The 23,197-nt window shown below is 54.5% G+C and overlaps 1 protein-coding gene across 3 annotated transcripts in view; it reads left to right on the forward strand.

Moving 5' to 3' along the window:
* Nucleotides 1–1,346: 1,346 nt before the first annotated feature.
* The window catches only part of TBC1D32 (TBC1 domain family member 32), a 235,422-nt gene continuing 213,571 nt past the window's right edge, over nucleotides 1,347–23,197 (forward strand). Inside the window, exons 1-5 of one of the 3 annotated variants that reach the window (XM_029056276.2) lie at nucleotides 1,541–1,575; nucleotides 13,087–13,264; nucleotides 15,399–15,560; nucleotides 16,888–17,059; nucleotides 20,993–21,061. In XM_029056276.2, coding sequence (XP_028912109.1) covers nucleotides 15,466–15,560; nucleotides 16,888–17,059; nucleotides 20,993–21,061 — 336 coding nt within the window. In that variant the 5' untranslated portion in view covers nucleotides 1,541–1,575; nucleotides 13,087–13,264; nucleotides 15,399–15,465. Of the gene's footprint in view, nucleotides 1,576–13,086; nucleotides 13,265–15,398; nucleotides 15,561–16,887; nucleotides 17,060–20,992; nucleotides 21,062–23,197 lie in introns of all 3 variants that reach the window. The other 2 variants (XM_029056266.2, XM_029056257.2) reach the window with 2 other exon arrangements.

Genomic DNA, 23,197 nt, shown 5'->3' on the forward strand with positions numbered 1-23,197 from the left:
TGACTGAGTGACTGACTGGCTGACTAAATGACTGGATGAATGACTGAGTGACTGACTGAATGAATGACTGAGTGACTGACCGGCTGACTAAATGACTGGATGAATGACTGCCTGACTGAATGAATGACCGACTGACTGGCTGACTAAATGACTGGATGAATGACTGAATGACTGCCTGGCTGACTGAATGACTGACTGGCTGAGTGACTGAGTGACTGACTGAATGAATGACTGAGTGACTGACTGAGTGACTGACTGGCTGACTAAATGACTGGATGAATGACTGAGTGACTGACTGAATGAATGACTGAGTGACTGACCGGCTGACTAAATGACTGGATGAATGACTGCCTGACTGAATGAATGACCGACTGACTGGCTGACTAAATGACTGGATGAATGACTGCCTGGCTGACTGAATGACTGACTGGCTGAGTGACTGAGTGACTGACTGAATGAATGACTGAGTGACTGACTGGCTGACTAAATAACTGGATGAATGACTGAGTGACTGACTGAATGAATGACTGAGTGACTGACTGGCTGACTAAATGACTGGATGAATGACTGCCTGACTGAATGAATGACCGACTGACTGGCTGACTAAATGACTGGATGAATGACTGAATGACTGCCTGGCTGACTGAATGACTGACTGGCTGAGTGACTGAGTGACTGACTGAATGAATGACTGAGTGACTGACTGAGTGACTGACTGGCTGACTAAATGACTGGATGAATGACTGAGTGACTGACTGAATGAATGACTGAGTGACTGACTGAATGAATGACTGAGTGACTGACTGGCTGACTAAATGACTGGATGAATGACTGCCTGACTGAATGAATGACCGACTGACTGAATGAATGACCGACTGACTGGCTGACTAAATGACTGGATGAATGACTGCCTGGCTGACTGAATGACTGCCTGACTGACTGACTGACTGGATGAATGACTGCCTGGCTGACTGAATGACTGACTGACTGAGTGAATGACTGAAGGACTGACTGACTGAATGACTGGCTGAATGAATGAATGACTGAGTGACTGAATGACTGAGTGACTGACCGGCTGACTAAATGACTGGATGAATGACTGCCTGGCTGACTGAATGACTGACTGGCTGAATGACTGAATGAATGAATGACTGACTGAACGAGTGACCGCTTGCCTGCCTGAGTGACGGAGTGAAGGCCCTGGGGGCCAAGGGCCTCCCGTGGGGCGGGGGGGGGGGGGGGGGGGGCGTGCAGGCGGCGGGCAGTGCGCAGGCGCGGTAGCTCGTGCGCGGGCGGCGCGCTGACGTAGGCGACGGCGGTGACGTGAGGGCGCGCGCGCGGAGCAGCGGCGCCGGCGGGCCCGAGGCCCGTCCGGGGGATGGCGGGGACCCCGCGCCGTCCGGACGCCGAGGAGGCGGCGGAGGAGGCGGAGGCGGCGGAGGCGGCGGCGCGGCTGCGGGGGACGTTGCGGCAGCTGCTGGGCGGCGTGAGGGAGCGGCTGGCGGGAGCCCCGTCCTTGGAGGGCGCCGAGGACCTGCTCCTCCGCCTGGAGGAGACGGACGAGGACTTCCACAAGTACCCGCGCCCCGACCCCCCCCTGTAGCCCGGACGTTGGGCTCCGTTAAGCGCTCACTGGGTGCCGAGCACTGTACTAAGCGCTGGGGGGGGGAGACCTACAGGGAGTAGTCATGATGAGGGTGGGATCTGTTCATTTATTCATTCATTCAGTAGTATTGATTGAGCGCTCACTAGGTGCTGAGCACTGTACTAAGCGCTGGGGGGGACATGCAGGGGAGAGTCATGATGATGTTGGTATTTGCTAAGCGCTCACTAGGTGCTGAGCGCTGTACTAAGCGCTGGGGGGGACATACAGGGAAGAGTCATGATGAGGGTGGGATCTGTTCATTTATTCATTCATTCAGTAGTATTGATTGAGCGCTCACTAGGTGCTGAGCACTGTACTAAGCGCTGGGGGGGACATGCAGGGAATAGTCATGATGAGGGTGGGATCTGTTCATTCATTCATTCATTCAAAAGTATTTATTGAGTGCTCACTAGGTGCTGAGCACTGTACTAAGCGCTGGGGGGGGGACATACAGGGAAGAGTCATGATGAGGGTGGGATCTGTTCATTCAATAGTATTTATTGAGCGCTCACTAGGTGCTGAGCACTGTACTAAGCGCTGGGGGGGACCTACAGGGAAGAGTCATGATGAGGGTGGGATCTGTTCATTTATTCATTCATTCAGTAGTATTGATTGAGCGCTCACTAGGTGCTGAGCACTGTACTAAGCGCTGGGGGGGACATACAGGGAAGAGTCATGATGATGTTGGTATTTGTTAAGCGCTCACTAGGTGCTGAGCACTGTACTAAGCGCTGGGGGGGACATACAGGGAAGAGTCATAATGATGTTGGGACCTGTTCATTTATTCATTCATTCATTCAGTAGTATTTATTGAGCGCTCACTAGGTGCTCAGCACTGTACCAAGCGCTGGGGGGGACATACAGGGAAGAGTCATGATGAGGGTGGGATCTGTTCATTCATTCAATAGTATTTATTGAGCACCCACTAGGTGCTGAGCACTGTACTAAGCGCTGGGGGCAGATACAGGGAAGAGTCATGATGAGGGTGGGATCTGTGCATTCCTTCATTCAGTAGTATTGATTGAGCGCTCACTAGGTGCTGAGCACTGTACTAAGCGCTGGGGGGGACCTACAGGAAATAGTCATGATGAGGGTGGGATCTGTTCATTCATTCATTCAGTAGTATTGATTGAGCGCTCACTAGGTGCTGAGCACTGTACTAAGCGCTGGGGGGGACCTACAGGGAATAGTCATAATGATGATGTTGGGATCTGTTCATTTATTCATTCATTCAGTAGTACTTATTGAGCGCTCACTAGGTGCTGAGCACTGTACTAAGCGCTGGGGGGGGGGACATACAGGGAAGAGTCATGATGAGGGTGGGATCGGTGCAGTCGTTCATTCAATAGTATTGATTGAGCGCTCACTAGGTGCTGAGCACTGTACTGTGAGCCTCACACACTGACCCACGCTGCTCCTCAACTCTCCCAAGCAGTTAGTAAGGTGCTCTGTACACAGCTGGAGCTCAATAAACACGACTGATTGACTCCCAAATCTCTACCTCAGAGCTCAGGGAGCTTCCACCCGCCCGTGGCTCAGTGGAAAGAGGCCGGGCTTGGGAGTCAGAGGTCATGGGTTCGACTCCCGGCTCTGCCGCTTGTCAGCGGCGTGACCGTGGGCGAGTCACTTCACTTGTCTGGGCCTCGGTTACCTCGTCTGGAAAATGGGGATTAACCGTGAGCCTCACGGGGGACAACCCGATGACCCTGTATCTACCCCAGCGCTTAGCACGGTGCCCGGGCACGTAGTAGGCGCTTAACAAATGCCAGCGTTATTATTACAACACAATATAGCAGTCACATTCCCTCCCACAGTGAGCTTTTTGTCTAGACGGGGAGGCAGACGTTAATAGAAATGAATTATAGATACGTACGTAACTGCTGGGCGGGTGAGGGGTTGGTGAATGAAGGGAACAGGTCAAGGGTGATGCAGAAGGGGGCAGAAGGAAATGAGGGTTTAATCGGGGAAGGCTTCTTGGAGGAGATGTGCCTTCAATAAGGCTTCGAAGGGGGGGAGTGTAATTCTGTCGGCCATGAAGAGGGCGGGCATCCCAGGCCGGAGGCAGGACGTGGGCGAGAAAGGTCAGTGGCGAGATAGATTCCTTCATTCGGTCGTATTTACTGAGCGCTTACCGCGTGCAGAGCACTGTACCGAGCGCTTGGAACTCGGCACCGGAGACGATCCCCGCCCCACAACGGGCTGCCGGTCCAAAGGGGGGGGGGGGGATGAGATGGAGGTTCGCTGAGAAGGTGGAGGAGCAGCGTGGCTCAGTGGAAAGAGCACGGGCTTTGGAGTCAGGACTCATGAGTTCGAATCCCAGCTCTGCCGCTTGGCGGCTGTGCGACCGTGGGCGGGTCACTTCACTTCTCTGGGCCTCAGTTCCCTCATCTGTAAAAGGGGGATGGAGACCGGGAGCCCCACGGGGGACGACCTGATTCCCCCGCGTCTACCCCAGCGCTTAGAACAGTGCCCGGCACATAGGAGGCGCTTAACAGATGCCAACATTATTATTATTAAGGTCGGCGTTCGAAGAGCAGAGCGTGCGGGCTGGGTCGGAGTAGGAGAGTAGCTGGGTGCGGTAGGAGGGGGCTTTAAAGCGGGTGGTACGGAGTGGCTCTTTGAGGCGGAGGTGGATGGGCAACCGCTAGAGGTATTCGGGCGGGGAAACGCGGCCTGAGGTTTTCTGGAGAAAAGCCATCCGGGCAGCAGAGCGAAGCGTGGACCGGAGCGGGGAGAGCCAGGAGGCGGGGGCGGCGGCGAGGAGAACGAAGCGTGGCTCGGTGGAAAGAGCCCGGGCTTCGGAGTCAGCGGTCAGGGGTTCGAATGCCGACCCCGCCACCCGTCAGCCGCGTGACTGGTCACTTCACTCCTCTGGGCCTCAGTGACCTCATCTGTAAAATGGGGATGAAGACCGTGAGCCCCGCGTGGGACGACCCGATGTCCCCGTGTCTACCCCAGCGCTTAAAACGGTGCCCCGCGCATAGGAAGCGCTTAACAGATGCCGATATCGTTATTATTACTGAAGTGACTTCCCCGGGCTCAAGCCGCGGGTGGGTGCCGGAGCTGGGATTAGACCCCGGGCCCTCTGCTGCCCGGTCACGTGTCCTTTAAACTGCGTAACCCTACCTCTTGACGACGAGACGGTCGTGACGATCGTGATTCGTTTAGGGAGACCGATTCGTAGGCGTGAAGATTTAAATTTACCGCATCGGAAGCAGCGTGGCTCGGTGGGAAAGAGCCCGGGCTTGGGAGTCGGAGGTCACGGGTTCGGCTGCCGGCTCTGCCGCCCGTCAGCTGTGTGACCGTGGGCGAGTAACTTCTCGGTGCCTCAGTTCCCTCATCTGTAAAATGGGGATTAAGACTGTGAGCCCCACGTGGGACGACCTGATTCCCCTATGTCTACCCCAGCGCTTAGAACAGTGCTCGGCACATAGTGAGCGCTTAACAAATACCAACATTATTATTACTTCTCTGGGCCTCGGTTCCCTTCGTCTGGAAAACGGGGATTAGCCGTGAGCCTCACGGGGGGACCACCCGATGACCCCGTACCTCCCCCAGCGCTTAGAACGGTGCTCGGCACGTAGTGAGCGCTTAACAAATACCGACGTTATTATTATTATTATTATTACAGTAGTCAAGGCGGGGCAGGACGGAAGTGCCCGGATCGACGCAGCAGTTCGGAGCGGACAGGGCGGATTTTAGGGACGTTGGGGAGGGCTGGACGGACGGGATTAAGCCGCAGACGGAAAACGTGGGTCGAAGGAGAGTGGGGAGTCGAGGATAACGCCAGATTGCGGGCCGGTGAGGCAGCTGGTGCTGTCGACTGTGATGGGAGAATTAAGAGGAGGACAGGAGGAGTCGCCTGTATAGAAGTGGTAAACGTTGCCTGTCGGCCGATAAGAACTTCAAGAGTCTAGTGCCGGAGTACAGGGGTCATTCGCTCATTCGGTTGCATCTGTCGAGCACTTACTGAGTGCAGAGCACTGTACTGAGCGCTTGGAGAAGCACTCAGAGAAGCAGCGTGGCTCAGTGGAAAGAGCCCAGGCTCGGGAGTCCAAGGTCGTGGGTTCGGATCCCGGCTCCGCCACCTGGCAGCCGTGTGAGCGTGGGCGAGTCACTTCACCTCTCGGTGCCTCAGTGACCTCGTCTGTAAAATGGGGATGGAGACCGCGCGCCTCACGTGGGACCACCCCGATTCCCCTGCATCTCCCCCAGCGCTTAGAACACTGCTCTGCACACAGTGAGCGCTTAACAAATACCAGCGTCAAAAGTACGGTACGGCAAGAAAGAGTGACGTTCTCCGCCCACGACGAGTGAGGGAACGGTCCCTTCTGGCTCCGTGCAGCCGTCCATTTTTCCGTGGCCCCTGCTTGCCGCCCCTGCCGTCTTAAGTCCGACGGGGTGCGGCCTCACCGTTCCTCCACCTTGGGCCCGGGCCGGCCCTCTCTTCCGTTTCTGGACCGGTTCCCGCCTTGCTCCCCGTTGTCGTCGCCTTCTTGGGGGCAGATATTCTAACGATATATGGTGGTCGTTAAGCGCCGTGTGCCAGACGCTGTACTGAGCGCTGGGGTGGATACAAGCCGGTCGGGTTGGACCCGGTCCCCGTCCCACGCGGGGCGCGCGGTCCCTGTCCCCATTTTACGGATGAGGTTAATGAGGCCCAGAGAAGTGAAGCGACCCGCCCGAGGTCACACGGTAGACGGGGATTAGAACCCATGACGCGCTGACTCCCGGGCCCGCGATCCAGCCACTGTGCCGTGCTGGAATCCGTGTTTGGTTTCTGGGTGCGGCTTTGCCTGATTGTCTCAGGATGCTCTCCCTTAGCGTTGGGGCCACAAGGCAACGAAGATGGCATTTGGTAAGAAGCAGCGCGGCTTGGTGGAAAGAGCCCGGGCTTGGGAGTCGGAGGTTGTGGGTTCTAATCCCGGCTCCGCCCCTCGTCTGCTGCGTGACCTTGGGCAGGTCACTTAACCTCTCTGCGCCTCAGTGACCTCATCTGTAAAAATGGGGGTTAAAAAATGTGAGCCCCACGTGGGACAACCTGATGACCCTGTATCTCCCCCAGCGCTCAGAACGGTGCTGTGCACATAGTAAGCGCTTAACAGATACCAACGGTATTATAATTATTATTATTACTGTGCGCCAGGCACTCGACTGAGCACCGGATGAGAGCTGCCATTTCACTGGGAGAAACCGTAGCTCGTCTCACCGCGTAGTCGGGAGCGTCGGAAGCCTCTGCGAGCGTTGGCACGTAGTCGGAATCTAACGCCTCTGAATAAACTACATTTTTTCCTCTAAGTCTCGCCTCCGGACTGCTTACCTCTGATCGGATTTTTAAGTCGCGCTTTCCCTTTCCGCTCTGAGAGTGTTAAAAGATCGTCGGCCTCGCACGCTCTTTTCGTTCTCTCTGGATTCCCAACGTAGATCGTAACTCGGTCCCAGCGCGGTAAGTTTTCGGGCAGACCTCCGATGCTTTCGAATAAATTCGCATCCTCGATTAAGGTAGGGGAAGCAGCGTGGCGCAGTGGAAAGAGCACGGGCTTTGGAGTCAGAGCTCATGAGTTCGAATCCCAGCTCTCCCACTTGTCGGCTGTGTGACTGCGGGCAAGTCACTTAACTTCTCGGGGCCTCGGTTCCCTCATCTGTAAAATGGGGATTAAGACTGTGAGCCCCACGTGGGACGACCCGATTCCCCTGTGTCTACCCCAGCGCTTAGAACAGTGCTCGGCACATAGTAAGCGCTTAACAAATACCAACATTATTATTATTAAGGTAGAGTTGCCCTTCGTATTTTTGCACGTTTCAGCGCTCCGCTCATTTGGCCGTAATAGAATAATAATGCTGATATTTGTTAAGCGCTGACTATGCGCAGAGCACTGTTCTAAGCGCTGGGGGAGATACGGGGTCATCAGGTCATCCCCCCGTGAGGCTCGCGGTTAATCCCCATTTTCCAGATGAGGGAACTGAGGCCCAGAGAAGTGAAGTGACCTGCCCACGGTCACCCGGCTGACAAGGGGCGGAGCTGGGATTCGAACCCATGACCTCTGACTCCCAAGCCCGGGCTCTTTCCACGGAGCCAGGCCGCTTCTCTGAGCTACGAGGCTACGAGCTCCTCAAGGGCAGGGGCTCCGTCTCTTACCGGGAATATTCCCAAGCGGCCACCCTGAGTGCCGTCGCCACCTGCCTCTCCTCATTCGCAGAAGCAGAAGCAGAGAAGCAGCGTGGCGCAGTGGAAAGAGCCCGGGCTTTGGAGTCGGGGCTCATGAGTTCGAATCCCAGCTCGGCCGCTTGTCGGCTGTGTGACTGTGGGCGAGTCACTTCACTTCTCTGGGCCTCAGTTCCCTCATCTGTCAAACGGGGATGAAGACTGTGAGCCCCACGTGGGACGACCCGATTCCCCTGTGTCTACCCCAGCGCTTAGAACGGTGCTCGGCACACAGTAAGCGCTTAACAAGTACCAACATTATTATTCACGTCTCCGGTTCTGTCGCTCCACCGACAGAACCGACAGGTTGGAGGACGGTAAGACGAACCCGAGGACAAATATAGGGGGGGCCGCCTCGGACCCTCCCCTCTCGTAGGGAAGAGCAGAGGAGGGAGAGGGATACGATTTCTCAGCTACTGGTCAAGAGAAGCAGCGTGGCTCAGTGGAAAGAGCCCGGGCTTCGGAGGTCTTGGGTTCGAATCCCGGCTCGGCCACTGGTCAGCTGCGTGACTTTGGGCGAGTCACTTCACTTCTCGGTGCCTCAGTTCCCTCATCTGTCAAACGGGGATGAAGACTGTGAGCCCCACGTGGGACCACCCGATGGCCCCGTATCTACCCCAGCGCTTAGAACGGTGCTCGGCACGTAGTCAGCGCTTAACGAACGCCAACTTATATTCACTTCTCTGGGCCTCAGTTCCCTCATCTGTAAAATGGGGATGAAGACCGTGAGCCCCACGTGGGACGACCCGATCGCCCCGTATCTACCCCAGCGCTTAGAACAGTGCTCGGCACGTAGTGAGCGCTGAACAAATACCAACATTATTATTATTGTTATTGGAAGCTGGGATTGCTTGGCGAGGAGGTTAAGGCAACCGACGGATTCGGTCGCTCGGATTGAGCTAGCCTGCCGTCGAGCGGTCTCCGACCCCTAGCGGCTCCACGGACACCTCTTTCCCGAAACGTCCCGCTCTCCGTCTGCGATCGTTCTGGTCGCGGATCCAGAGTTTCCTTGGTAAAAATCCAAAAGTGCCCCCTTCCGCCCAGTAAACCCGAGTCTCCGCCCTCGACTCTCCCGTGCCGCCGCTGCCCAGCACGGGTGGGTTTTCGCTTGCAGCAGATGGCCTTCCCGTCGCCAACCACGGCCCGAGCCAGGAAGGGAACGGACGGGCCTCTGCTCGACTCTCCCTCCCGTAGCCGAGACTGGTAGGGGACTGGAAACTCTCCAGGTGCCGCCCTTCGAGGCTAGAAGCCAGTTGCCTCTGGACAGATGCTCATTCAAATCCCAAGCGAAGAATGATCCCGAGCGAGGAATTCCTCTCCAGTTTGCATTTCCTCAGTTGCTGGGTCGGAAGCGCGCGCGCGCGCGCGCTCTTCGTAGGCTAATGCAGTCTGTAATAATAGGTCGGTTGGGTGTCGGTGTTGGTTAAGCGCTTACTATGTGCCGAGCACCGTCCTAAGCGCCGGGGTAGACGCAGGGGAATCAGGTCGTCCCACGTGGGGCTCACGGTCGTCATCCCCATTTTACAGGTGAGGTCACCGAGGCACCGAGAAGTCGAGTGACTTGCCCAAAGTCACACAGCTGACAAATGGCCGAGCCGGGATTTGAACCCATGACCTCTGACTCCAGAGCCCGGGCTCTTTCCGCTGAGCCACGCTGCTTCCGACTCAGCTCGCCCCGATTCGTTCTTAAACGTATAAAACAGCTTCCCCAGCCGGTATCAGTCGATAGGAAATGGCAGACGAGTGTCCTCTCCGGCTCGCGGCCGTTGGCCCGGCAGTATGCGGCGCATCGCGTTGTGGACAGGTGTATGTCTGTTGTACTCTCCCAGGCGCTCAGTACGGCGCTCGGCACGCAGTAGGCGCTCAGTAAATACGGTTGAATGCGTGAATATTCAAGGACAAGCCAAAAGCAGTCACCTCCTCTCCGTAATATAGCCGACGTGTCCTGAAATCACATCCCCCGCGTATTCTCCCCTCTCCCGTCTTATTTCCCCGCGACCCCGACTAGCAATGGTACATCACCTACACTCCTCGGTCCCTATACCCTGCCTCGGAGCACTTCACGTGTAGACCTCTATGTTCGGTTGCCTTTTTTTAAAAAAATGGTATTTTTTTCCGGTCTCTGTTAAGCCCTTACTCCGGGCCGGGCATGTACTAAGCGCTCGGGTAGTTACGAGCTAATCAGCCTGGACACGGTCGCTGTGCCACACGGGTTCCCGGCCTTAATCCCCATTTGACAGATGAGGCGACTGAGGCGCGGAGAAGTTAAGCGACCCGCCCGAGGTCGCACAGCAGATAAGCGGCGGAGCCGGATTAGAACCCAGGGCCTTCTGCCTCCTAGGCCCGTGCTCTAACTACTAGGCCACGCCGCTTCAGCGGACAAGGGGCGGAGCTGGGATTCTGCCTAATTGTGATCTATTGAAGCGTCCGTCTCCCCCGGAAGATTGTGAGCTCTTTGGGGAAGGGAATTATGTGTACCATCAATCAGTTTCATTTATTGAGCCCTTCCTGTGTCCGGGGCGCTGTAATAATAATAATAATAATAATAATAATGTTGGTATTTGTTAAGCGCTTACTATGTTCTAAGCGCTGGGGCAGACATAGGGGAATCAGGTTGTCCCACGTGGGGCTCACAGTCTTCATCCCCATTTTACAGATGAGGGAACTGAGGCCCAGAGAAGTTAAGTGACTTGCCCACGGTCACACAGCCGACAAGCGGCAGTACCGAGCACTTGGGAGAGTACAATATGAAACAGGTTCCCTGCCCACAGTGAGCTTCCAGTCGAGAAGAGGAGGCAAAAAGTAAATAAATTACAGTTATGTACGTAACTGCTGTCGGGGAGGTGGGTGGTGAATAATAATGCTGGTATTTTTTAAGCGCTTACTATGCGCGGAGCACCGTTCTAAGCGCTGGGGTAGACACAGGGGAATCAGGTCGTCCCACGTGGGGCTCACGGTCTTAATCCCCATTTTACAGATGAGGGAACTGAGGCACAGAGAAGCAAGTCAGGGCGATGCGGAAGGGAGTGGGAGAAGAGGAAATGAGGGCTTGGTCAGGGAAGGCCTCTCGGAGGAGATGGGCCTTCGATAAGGCTTCGAAGGCGGGGAGAGTAATTAGTAACTTGTTCGACGGTGCTCTCCCCGGCTCTCAGTATTATCCTCATCCCTTGATAAGCGCCGAAAACACACCGTCGATTAACCGATTCTCGCCAGCCCATCGGATCGAAGGTTCCGTCACCTTCCCGGTTGAATCGGATGAAAGCGATTCTGGCAAGAGCCCAGTCTCGGCGCCCCCGTCTCTCCCACTTTTAAACACTTCCGCCTAGACCGGTACTCGGATGATTTCTCCCGTGACCGATTCGGAGCAAAACGCTTCTTAGGTTTCGGCGGCGACCGTCAGTTCATCGGGGTCGTCCGTTCTGGCCGCGGGCCGGGCCGGCCGCGGGCTAGGGGAGTTTCGAAGAGGAGGGCTCAGGCGGTGAGCCCCGGGGTGGGCCGGGGCACCGCGTCCAATCTGAATAGCGTGGCACGTGGTATTCGTTCATTCGGTAGTATTTATTGAGCGCTTACTATGTGCAGAGCACTGTACTAAGCGCTCGGAACGGACAGATCGGTGACAGACACAGTCCCTGCCCTCCGACGGGCTTACGGTCTAATCGGGGGAGACGGACAGACGGGAACGATGGCGATAAATAGAATCAAGGTAAGCTCTCAAGGGATGCTCTACTGATTATTATCATCGTCAGTATTATTGATCAAATGATAATTATAAAGGCGGCAGCGAAGGTTGGATCCCTCCCCGGCTTGGCAGAGAGCGTTCAGTGGCGGTCGGCGGGCTGCCTCAGTCAGTCAGTGGTATTTATTGAGCGCTTACTGTGTGCAGAGCTCTGTACCGAGCACCCGGGAGAGTACGGGATCATGCGGGAACACATTCCCTGCCCACTGTGATTTTACAGTCTAGAGGGAGAGACGGACTTTCACAGAAATAAATCACAGATATGGACATAAGTGCTGTGGGGCTGGGAGACGGGGGGATGAAGGAAGGGATCAAGTCAGGGTGAGGCAGAAGGGAGTGGGAGGAGAGGAGAGCGGGGCTTAGTCTGGGAAGGCCTCTTGGAGGAGGTGGGCTTTCAATAAGGCTTCGAAGAGGGGGAGAGTCGTCGTCTGCCGGATTTGAGGAGGGAAGATGTTCCAAGCCGGAGGCGGGACGCGGGGTCGGCGGCGAGGTGGACGAGATGGAGTAGAACTGACGGAGAGTGAGAGGGCTGGATCGTTGGTTCGTTCCGCCGTATTTGTTGAGCGCTTACTACGTGCAGAGCACTGCACTAAGCGCTCGGTAGAGAAGCAGCGTGGTTCAGGGGAAGGAGCACGGGCCTGGGAGTCAGAGGCCACGAGTTCAAGTGCCGGCTCTGCCACTCGTCAGCTGTGGGACTGTGGGCGAGTCCCGTCACTTCCCTGGGCCTCAGTTCCCTCATCTGTAAAACGGGGATTACGTGGGACGACCTGATTACCCCGTAGCTACCTCGGCGCTTAGGACGGTGCTCGGCACATAGGGAGCGCTGAACAAATAGCGACATTATTACAAATGGGTAGCGGCTGGAGACGGTCCCCGCCCTTTGACGGGCGCACGGTCTAATCGGGGGATCGGAGCAGCGGCCGAGGTGTTGGCTGGAGGGAGGCGGAGCTGGCATCCGTACGAGGGGTTGGTGGCGACTCGGGCGAGTGGCGCGAAGAGGGAAGCTGACGACGTCAGTCCGCGGCACTTGGCAGGACCCGAAAGCTTGGTGCTCGGCATCCTTTTAGAGTAACCTGACCCGGGGAGGCCAACTTTAGAACTAAAGCGTCAACGCCCCTCTGCGAGCAGTGGAAGCGCAGTGTCGTCCTCACGAATCGGGGATGTTTATTGAGCCCTTACGGCGTGCAGGGTGCCGTGTGTACTAAGCAGTTGGGAGGGTCCGACACAGCGGACTTGGTAGCCCCACCGGCGACTTTACCGACGTGAACCGGAGACAGAGGTGAATGTGAAGAAGTGCTTTATGATGTATAGTTTTGAGAGAGGTACGTAAGCGCTGTGGGGTTGAGGGTAGGGTGACTGTCAAATGCCCAAAGGTCACCGGTCCGGTGTCCCGTGCCTAGTGGAAAGAGTGGGGGAACAGAAGTCAGGAGATCACTCTAGTTGGAGATAATTGTAAATTTTTTTTTTTTTTTTTTTCCATTTCTGAATTTCTTTTTCAAGCGTAAACTCGTCGTAGACAAGTTCTGTAGTTTGCAAGCGCCCCGTCCAGTGCGCTCTCCCAAATGGGTGCTTGATAAACGCTGCTCCTGAGAGACCTGGGTTGTCATTTTGGCTCCGCCATTTGCCTTCTGCGGGATCTCCCGCCTCACTTCTCACTCTGCTCGTCTGTAAAATGGGGGTAAGATGCCTGTCCTCTCTCCCTCGGCCTGTAAGCTCCCGGAGGGCAGGAATCGTATCTGCCGATTCTATTGTTACCGGACTCTCCCGAGCTTTCTAGTACAACTTTTAGTGGCGTTTAGAGCACCCGCTGAGTGAAAAGCAGCAGAAAGAAGACGGGCCTGGGGGTCAGAGGGCGTGGGTTCTAATCCCGGCTCTGCCACTGGTCTGCTGCGTGACCTTGGGCAAGTCGCTCATCTCCTCTGCGCCTCAGTTCCCTCGATTGCAAAATGGGGATTCAGTGCCCGTTCTCTCTCCTGTGTGGACTGTGAGCCCCATGGGGGCCTGGTTATCTTGTTTCTTTAATTAATTAATTAATTAATTAATGTTGGCATTTAAGTGCTCACTATGTGCAAAGCACTGTTCTAAGCGCTGGGGGGGGGATACAAGGTGATCAGGTTGTCCCTCATGGGGCTCACAGTCTTCATCCCCATTTTACAGATGAGGTGAATGAGGCCCAGAGAAGCTCATTCATTCCATCGTATTTATTGAGCGCTTACTAGGTGCAGAGCACTGTACTAAGCGCTTGGAATGGCCAGTTCGGCAACAGACAGAGACAGTCCCTGCCCAATGACGGGCTCACAGTCTAATCGGGGGAGACAGGCGGCAGAGCGAACGAAATACAACGAAACAGAAACAAGACAACATCGGCACGATAAATAGAATCGACTGTCCTGGGGTTTGGGACCTGACGGGGGAAGAGAAAGACCCGGTCCCTCCCCTCCTGGAGCTTCCAATCTTATGGGAGAGAAACAATGGCCCCGGTTGCCAAATATATTCAAATGATAAAGAACTAAAATAAAAAGGAGCAGATAAATAAAAGGGAACGACTAAACCGCCGACATCTTTTGTTGCCGGCAGTAGCGGGGCTAGCAGCGATAGCAGCATTTATTGAGCGTGCGGTTCACTGTTTCCATCGGTCCGTCGTATTTATTGAGCGCTTACTGCGGGCAGAGCACTGTACTAAGCGCTTGGGAAAGGTGAAGCAGCGGGGCTTAGTGGCAAGAGCCCGAGCTTGGGAGTCAGAGTCCGTGGGTTCTAATCCCGGCTCCGCCACTTGTCTGCTGTGTGACCTTGGCCAAGTCACTTCACTTCCCCGTGCCTCCGTTACCTCATCTGTAAAATGGGGATGAAGAGTGTGAGCCCCACGTGGGACAACCTGATTACCCTGTATCTACCCCAGCGCTTAGAACGGTGCCTGGAACATAGTAAGTGCTTAACAAATACCATATGAAGCGGCGTGGCTCAGTGGAAAGAGCCCGGGCTTGGGAGTCAGAGATCATGGGTTCGATTCCCGGCTCTGCCACTTGTCAGCTGTGTGACTGTGGGCGAGTCACTTCACTTCTCCGTGCCTCAGTTCCCTCACCTGTAAAATGGGGATTAAAAATGTGAGCCCCGCGTGGGACAACTCGATTACCCTGTAGGTACCCCAGCACTTAGAAGAGTGCTCTGCACATAGTAAGCGCTTAACAAATAACCAACATTATTCTTTCTCCCCCGATTAGACTGTGAGCCCGTCATCGGGCAGGGATTGTCTCTATCTGTTGCCGATTTGTCCATTCCAAGCGCCCAGTACAGTAGTAGTAAGCACGTAGTAAGCGCTCAATAAATACTGTTGAATGAATGAATGAATCCTGGCTCCCCACTTGTCTGCTGTGTGACCTTGGGTGTGTCACTTCACTTCTCCGTGCCTCAGTTACCTCATCTGTAAAATTGGGGATTAAAAAAATGAGAGCCCCCCCGTGGGACGATCTGATTGCCCTGTATCTACCCCGGCGCGTAGGACAGTGCTCGGCACATAGTGAGCGCTTAACAAATGCCATAATTATCATTACGTTGTAAGAGACACACTCCCTGCCCGCAACAGGCGTACGGTCTAGGGGGGATTACTGTACTGAGCCCTTGGGAAACCAGAATGAAATACGGAATGAAGAAGGGACCCGTCTGCCCACGGGGTGCTTACTCCATAGTTGGGGGGAGGGACCAGAGTCCTGGCCCAACTAAGACGTCGTCGAAAAGACATCAGAGATGTTCTTCGCGAGGACGGAGCAGTGCGGCGTGGGGAACACGCTGAATTTTCGGTGTTTTCCTTCTAGCTACGGGTTTGTGAAATACCTCAGGCAGTACATATGCAACACCCTGGGATCTCTGATCGAAGAGGAAATGGAAAAATGCGCTGCGGCTCAGAATCGGAGCGAAGGACTTGGCTATGACACCCTGGTTCAGCACGTGACCAAAAGAACCCAAGAATCTAAGGAGTGAGTGTGTGAAAGATTCCCCCTAGCTTGCCGTTCTCGGGATCGGCAGCGCGTTACCGGTAGGAAGCGTGTCTGCTGATTCTGCTGTATTGGCCGCTTCCAAGCGCTCAGTACCGTCCTTGGCGCGTTGGTAAGCGCTCAGTAGATACCGCGGATCGATCGATTTAAAGGGGGCCCCGCCAGTGGCGTGAAGTTTACCTTCAGTCCCTTGACGGCCTTTGTCAACGACCGACGATCTCCTTGGTTGCGACTAAAAATACTATTTCACAACATTTTGAGGATGCCTCATTCATCCCTTTTAGGTGACTGTGAAACAGTTGTCCCCTCTCAGTCCTCTGTGGGGAAGACTTTTCGTTTTCCACCAGATTAAAATGTTTCCTTGCAGTGTCGTCTACGGATTTAGACCTCAACCGAAAGCCCAAGCCAATAATAAGACCCTTAAATGTGGGGGAACCGCCGATGAGAGCAGTCGTTCTCTCTCCTCAAGGAGTACGCCTCCCATCTCCTTCCTCCACCTCTCTCCTTCCCCTCCTCGTCCCCCGGCTTTGACGTTTTGGCCTTCTTTTCTACGAGTTTGGACAACAGCCAACGCCCATGGGAGGTTGCTAACTTCTAACGGAAGCACCCAATCTCAGCGGGCGGTACTTTGTTTCATGCATTCACTCAATCGAGTTTATTGAGCGCTTACCGTGTGCAGAGCACTGTGCTGAGCGCTTGGAACGTACAGTTCGGCAACAGGTAGAGACAGTCCCTGCCCAACGACGGGCTCACAGTCTGACTGACTCTATCTTTATATCATTTAGAAGTCTCGCCGTGTTACGCACGTTTATTCCGTGTCGAAAAGCTCGCTCGGCGCGTGTGTCGCACCACGGTTAAGTTTCCCAGATTTCTCGATTTTTGTTTTTTTTCCGTTGGCATGAACGCTCCTTCCAAACTGCCGAGACCCCCATGTTCCCCCATTTTCTATTCTCCGTTAGCAAAAGCAAAGAGCTAGTTGTGTACTGGTTACTCTAGACCGTAAGCGCTTTGTGGGCAGGGAATGCATCTGTTTATTATCTTGTACTCTCCAAGTGCTTAGCCCAGTGCTTTGCACATAGTAAGAGCTCAGTAAACACAAACGAACGAAGGAGTTTAAGAAGACGCCGAGTTTATCGGAGAGGCTGGAATAAACACGGTATGACTCCACAGCCGACTTCTGTTCTCGAAAGCCCATTTTGAAACAAAAAAAATTCAGTGCAATGTAAAAATGTAGAGACTGCCCCTTTAATTCAGGGTGGTTGTGCCATTTTTTAGTCTTTTCAATATTGCTGATACTTTGACTTCAAAGGTATAAGGAAATGATGCATTCCCTGAAGAATATCATGATGGCGGCCGTGGAATCTCTAATCGACGAGTTTGAAGGAGATCAGCTACGACGTAAAGAGACGCAAAAGAAAATTCAGAAGGAGAAATGCTACTGCGCGGACAACTGCTCTGACAGCGACTCCTCATTCAACCAGGTGGGGCAATTTGTTCTGCTTCTTCCGTGCAGTGAAGTCTATAATCATTAGCCGTGGTATCTTCTCTGTGCCTCAGTTCCCTCATCTGTAAAATGGGGATTTAACTGGGAGCCTCACGTGGGACCACCTGATGACCCTGTATCTCCCCCGGCGCTTAGAACGGTGCTCTGCACGTAGTAAGCGCTTAACGAATACCAACGTTATTATTTACTGAGCCCTTACCAGGTGCAGAGCGCTGCCCTTAAGCGCTTGGGAGAGGACGGTGCCGCCAAGTTGGCCGACGTGTCCCCTGCCCACCGTGAGCTCACGGTCCAGAGGGGGAGACGGACGTGAATATCAATAAATCGTTTGTAACATGCAGCGTGACGTAAGGCTACGGTATGGACTCGACTAAGCCGCTTGCCCAGTTTAGATATTGGGAAGATACAAACCGTGTGCGTGCGCTCTACGCAGGCTTGTCTGCCGTACGACCTCGGCCGTGTCACTCCACCTCTCTGTGCCTCAGTTCCCTCCTCCGTAAAATGGGGATTGAGACTGTGACCGTGTCCAACCCGATTCGCTTGTATCCACCCCGGGTCTAAGTTCAGTGCCCGGCACATAGTAAGCGCTCAACGAATGCCGTCGTCATCGTTACGTTGGTATTTATTGAGCGCCTGCTATGTGCGGAGCACCGTGCTAAGCGCTGGGGTAGATACAGGGGAATCAGGTTGTCCCCCGTGAGGCTCGCAGTCTTCATCCCCATTTTACAGATGAGGGAACCGAGACCCAGAGAAGTGAAGTGACTCGCCCACGGTCACACAGCTGACGGGCGGCAGAGCCGGGAGCCGAACCCGTGACCTCCGACTCCCAAGCCCGGGCTCTTTCCCACCGAGCCACGCTGCTTCCGATGCGGTAAATTTAAATCTTCACGCCTACGAATCGGTCTCCCTAAACGAATCACGATCGTCACGACCGTCTCGTCGTCAAGAGGTAGGGTTACGCAGTTTAAAGGACACGTGACCGGGCAGCAGAGGGCCCGGGGTCTAATCCCAGCTCCGGCACCCACCCGCGGCTTGAGCCCGGGGAAGTCACTTCAGTAATAATAACGATATCGGCATCTGTTAAGCGCTTCCTATGCGCGGGGCACCGTTTTAAGCGCTGGGGTAGACACGGGGACATCGGGTCGTCCCACGCGGGGCTCACGGTCTTCATCCCCATTTTACAGATGAGGTCACTGAGGCCCAGAGGAGTGAAGTGACCAGTCACGCGGCTGACGGGTGGCGGGGTCGGCATTCGAACCCCTGACCGCTGACTCCGAAGCCCGGGCTCTTTCCACCGAACCACGCTGCTTCACTTCTCTGTACTTCAGCTTCCTCTTCTGCAAAATAGGGATGGAATACCCATTTTCCCTCCCCGTGTAGAACAGGGACTGTGTCTGACCTGATTATTTTAGGAGTACCCCAGTGCTTAGTTCGGTGCCTGGCCCCTGACAAGCGCGTAACAGATTTCATTACTGTTATAACTGTCCTCTGCTTAGTCTGGTTTAAGCAAACCTGGGGATTTTTTAGGGCCACTCTAGCGTGGCTCAGTGAAAAGAGCCCGGGCTTGGGAGTCAGAGGTCGTGGGTTCGAATGCCGACCCTGCCACTTGTCAGCTGTGTGACTGTGGGCGAGTCACTTCGCTTCTCTGGGCCTCAGTTCCCTCATCTGTACAATGGGGCTGAAGACTGTGAGCCTCACGTGGGACAACCTGATTCCCCCGTTTCTACCCCAGCGCTTAGAACAGTGCTCTGCACAAGTAAGCGCTCAACAAACACCAACGTTACCCGTGTTACGCTGTCGAGCCGTCTCCCGCCCGTAGTGACTCCATGGAGGCACCTCTCCCAGGACGCCCCGCCGCCGTCCGCCATCGTTCTGGTAGTGGATCCGTAGAGTTTTCTTGGTAAAAGTACGCAAGTGGTTTACCATCGCCTCCTTCCACGCGGTAAACCTGAGTCTCCGCCCTCGACTCTCTCCCCCGACGCCGTTGCCCGGCACGGGTGAGTCGTGGGACGACGGATAAGTCGTAAGCGGGGTTTCCTAGCTCCAGAGAGCCGCCGACTTCACAGGCCAGGATAATAATAATAATAATAATAATGATGTTGGTATTTGGGAAGCGCTCTCTATGTGCAGAGCACCTTTCTAAGCACTGGAGTGGATACAGGGTCATCACGTTGTCCCACGTGAGGCTCACGGTCTTCATCCCCATTTTACAGATGAGGTCACTGAGGATCCTCACTGGCTCCCTGCCTGGGGATTTTGCTTAGGCTTTCCAGTAAGCCAGTAGGGTCTGTGCTTGTTTTATTTTTTCCCATAGCGACCTAGGATTGGGGCCGGCCGGCCGTGTTCTGTCGTCCGTTCTGCCCACCCGGCGGCTGTGGGACTGTGGGCGAGTCACTTCACTTCTCGGTGCCTCAGTTACCTCGTCCGTAAAACGGGGATTAACCGTGAGCCTCCCGGGGGACGACCCGATGACCCGCTGTCCACCCCAGCGCCTAGAACGGTGCTCTGCACGTAGTAAGCGCTTAACAAATACCAACATTATTATTATTATTGTTATCTGGTTCTTCCCCAGAGAAAGAGCAAACGTTCGTTCATCGATTCGGTCGTGTTTGTTGAGTGCTTGCTGCCGTGCAGAGCTCTGCCCTAAGCGCTTGGGAGAGTACAGTACAACAATAAACACGTTCCCCGCCCACACCTAGAGTGGGAGACAGACATTGATGTACATAAATAAATTGCACATTGAACCGGGTCTGGGAGCACGGAACAGAACATAATAGACGGTTGCCACGGCGTGAGGTTTGAACGACAAGGCTCCCTCCGTGCATCAGCCTCCGGGGAGTGTCGAAGATCTGGGTTTCAGGGATGCCTCGTTGGGCAAAACAAGCCTTCGGCTCTTCCCCAGTCATTTATGCATTCAGAGCCAGGACTAGAACCCATTACCTTCTGACTCCCAGGCCCGTGCTCTATCCACTACGCTCTTATAGATGGACACGGTACCGGGCAGAGCAAAAACAAATTTAATTTTTTTTTTTTTTAAAATATAAATTGGCGTGATGCAAACTCTTTAGTATTGGGGGTTCAATTCTGAGAAGCAGCGTGACCTAATGGATAGAGCACAGGCCTGGGAGTCAGAGGACCTGGGTTCTCATCCTGGCTCCGCCACTTCTCTGCTGGGTGACCTTGGACAAGTCGCTTCTCTTCTCCGCGCCCCAGTTGTCTCACCTGCAAAATGGGGATTAAGACTGTGAGCCCCCTGAGGGCCGTGGACCGTGTCCAACCCGATCAGCGCGCGTCTACCCCAGTGTGAAGAACAGTGCCCCGTCTTTGGGCGGGGACTCTATCTGTTACCGAATCGTCCATTCCAAGCGCTTAGTACGGTGCTCTGCACAGAGTAAGCGCTCAATAAAGACGAAGGAATGAAGGAATGAACGTAGTAAGTGCTTAACAAATGCCATTAAAAAAAAACCACACAACTATTTTGAAGGGTTTTGCGGGCACAGTTCCCACCGTAAGGATTTCACCCACCAAAACCCACCAGAACCTCTAAATCCTATCTGCCTTCAAATTGCCCTCCATTTCTACGTAGTGGATGTCGTCTTTCGGCTCAGCCCTGCTCCTCTCGGCTCGTGGTGTGCGTTCATCTCCCCGGTTTCTTTCCTGTCCGTACTCTGCCGGGTCCCAGAAAATAATAATTATGGTATTCGTATGCGTGGAGGCTCAGTGCCCCACCGGGAACTTTAGCTCCAAATTTTCTGACTTTTGGGGAATGAAGATTTTTGAGTGGTCCACCAAATTAAGATCGACGATTTAATTGGAGTGTTCCGAATTCAGTTCTGCTCCCAGATGGTATTTTCCTTCATAGCATGTATTTTTATGTCTCTGAAAATAATGAACCTTTTGCTTTGTATTACAGAGTTATAAATTCAATCAAGGGAAACTACAGTTAATTGTAGAAAGGCTAGAACCTGGACAGCCTAAGGAGGTAAGTATAATCCTGAAATAGATGCCCGATTCTCTAAAATGTTGATAAACGTGCCTTAACCGGGGTTATCCCGAAGAGGAAGCGGGACTCCGTTAGACCCCGATAAGCCCGGTGAGTAAGAAGGGGGTGTTTTCCCTCTCCCGCTCTGCTTCCAGCGCAACGTTGTGCCCAGAGTTACTAACACCGTTTCAGTAATAATAACAATACTATTTGTTAAGTGCTTAGGGTGGCTCTTCAAAGCCCTACTGAGAGCTCCCCTCCTCCAGGAGGCCTTCCCAGACTGAGCCCTCCCTTTCCCTCTGCCCCTCCTCCCCTCCCCATCGCCCCGACTCCCTCCCTCTGCACTACCCCCTTCCCCACGGCACTTGTGTATATTTATATATGTGCTATTTATTACTCTGTTTTCTTAATGATGTGTATATATCTATGATTTTATTTATCGTGATGATATCGATGCCTGTCTACTTGTTTTGTTTTGCTGTCTGTCTCCCCCTTTTAGACTGTGAGCCCGTCGTTGGGCAGGGACCGTCTCTATCTGTTGCCGAATCGCGCATTCCAAGCGCTTAGTACGGTGCTCTGCACACCGTAAGCGCTCCGCAAATACAGTTGAATGAATGCCGAGCACCGTACTAAGCCCTGGGGCGCATACACGGCCGTCAGATCTCACGCGGGTCTCACGGTCAAAGGCCGAGGTAAGAACGGGTATCGGATCGCCATTTGGCAGATGAAGAAACTGAGGCCCAGAGAGATGAGGCGACTCGCCCAAGGTCACGCGGCAGACGGACGGCAGAGCTGGGATTAGAACCCGGGTCCTCTGACTCCCGGACCCGTGATCGTGCCATTTCCCTTACGGAAACTTGCGGCCCTGAAAGCGTTTCATTCGCTCGTGTTTACTGAGCGCCTCCTATGCGCAGAGCACTGTGTTCAGCGCTGGGAATGTCCAGTCTGGCAACAGATAGAGACGATCCGTGCTCAAAAACGGATTTGGGGTGGTTTGGAGGAGTACCAGGCTCCCGCACCTCCCAACGAGCAGTCAGTCAGTCAGTCAGTTGTATTTCCCGAACGCTTCCTCTGTACAGAGCACTGTGCTAAGCTCCTGGGAGAGTACAGGGTGACAATATAACAGACACAGTCCCTGCCCACAGTGAGCTTCCAGTCTGGAGCGGGAGACGGTAATATAAATGAATGACGGATATGTCCACTGGGGCTGGGAGGAGGGATGAATAAAGGGAATGACCCAGAAGGGATTGGGAGACGAGGAAAGGAGGGCTCAGTCAGGGAAGGCTCCTTGGAGGAGGTGGGCGGGAGGCTGGAGAGCTCCCTCCGCGCGGGACGGTCCGGGGAGAGCCGAGCCAGCCGGGGTCGGCCACCCGGACGCGGGGGTGCGCCCGCTCCCGTCCCGGTATTCAATGATAATGTTGGTACCTGTTAAGCGCTTACTGTGTGTAGAGGTTCTGAGCGCTGGGGCAGATACGGGGTGATCGGGTCGTCCCCCGCGAGGCTCACAGTCTTCATCCCCATTTTACAGATGAGGGATCCGAGGCCCAGAGAGGTGAAGCGACTCGCCCACGGTCACGCGGCTGCCGGGCGGCAGAGCCGGGATGCGAACCCATGACCTCCGACTCCCAAGCCGGGCCTCTTTCCACTGAGCCACGCGGGAAATGTGGGGTTCAAACCGTGAATGAGCGGGGGCTCGGTCGGTCCTATCCAGAGCGGTTCAAACGAGCCCAGAGCGGCAGCTCAGAACTGCATCGGCTCCTTGAATTTCTTCGTTTCGCGGGGAGCTGATCGCTGAGAGACCGTCAGGAGGTCTGGGTTCTAGTTTCGGCCTCGCCGCCGGCCTGCCGGGCGACCCGGGTTGAGTCACCAGACCTCTCTGAGCCTCAGATTCCTCCTCTGTGCTGCATTTTTTTTAATTAATGGTATTTGCTAAGCGCTTACCGTGTGCAGGCACCTGCGCTAAGCGTTGAGGTGGATACAGGCGGATCAGGTTGGACCCAGGCCCTGTCCCGCGTGGGGCTCACGATCTCAATCCCCATTTTGATGATGATAATTACGATATTTGGTAAACCCTTGCTACGTGCCAAGTACTGTTCTGAGTGCTGGGGTAGATAGATGGGAAGCAGTGTGGCTCAG

This window comes from Ornithorhynchus anatinus, chromosome 2 (genome assembly GCF_004115215.2).
Source record: "Ornithorhynchus anatinus isolate Pmale09 chromosome 2, mOrnAna1.pri.v4, whole genome shotgun sequence".
Lineage (NCBI taxonomy): Eukaryota > Metazoa > Chordata > Mammalia > Monotremata > Ornithorhynchidae > Ornithorhynchus > Ornithorhynchus anatinus.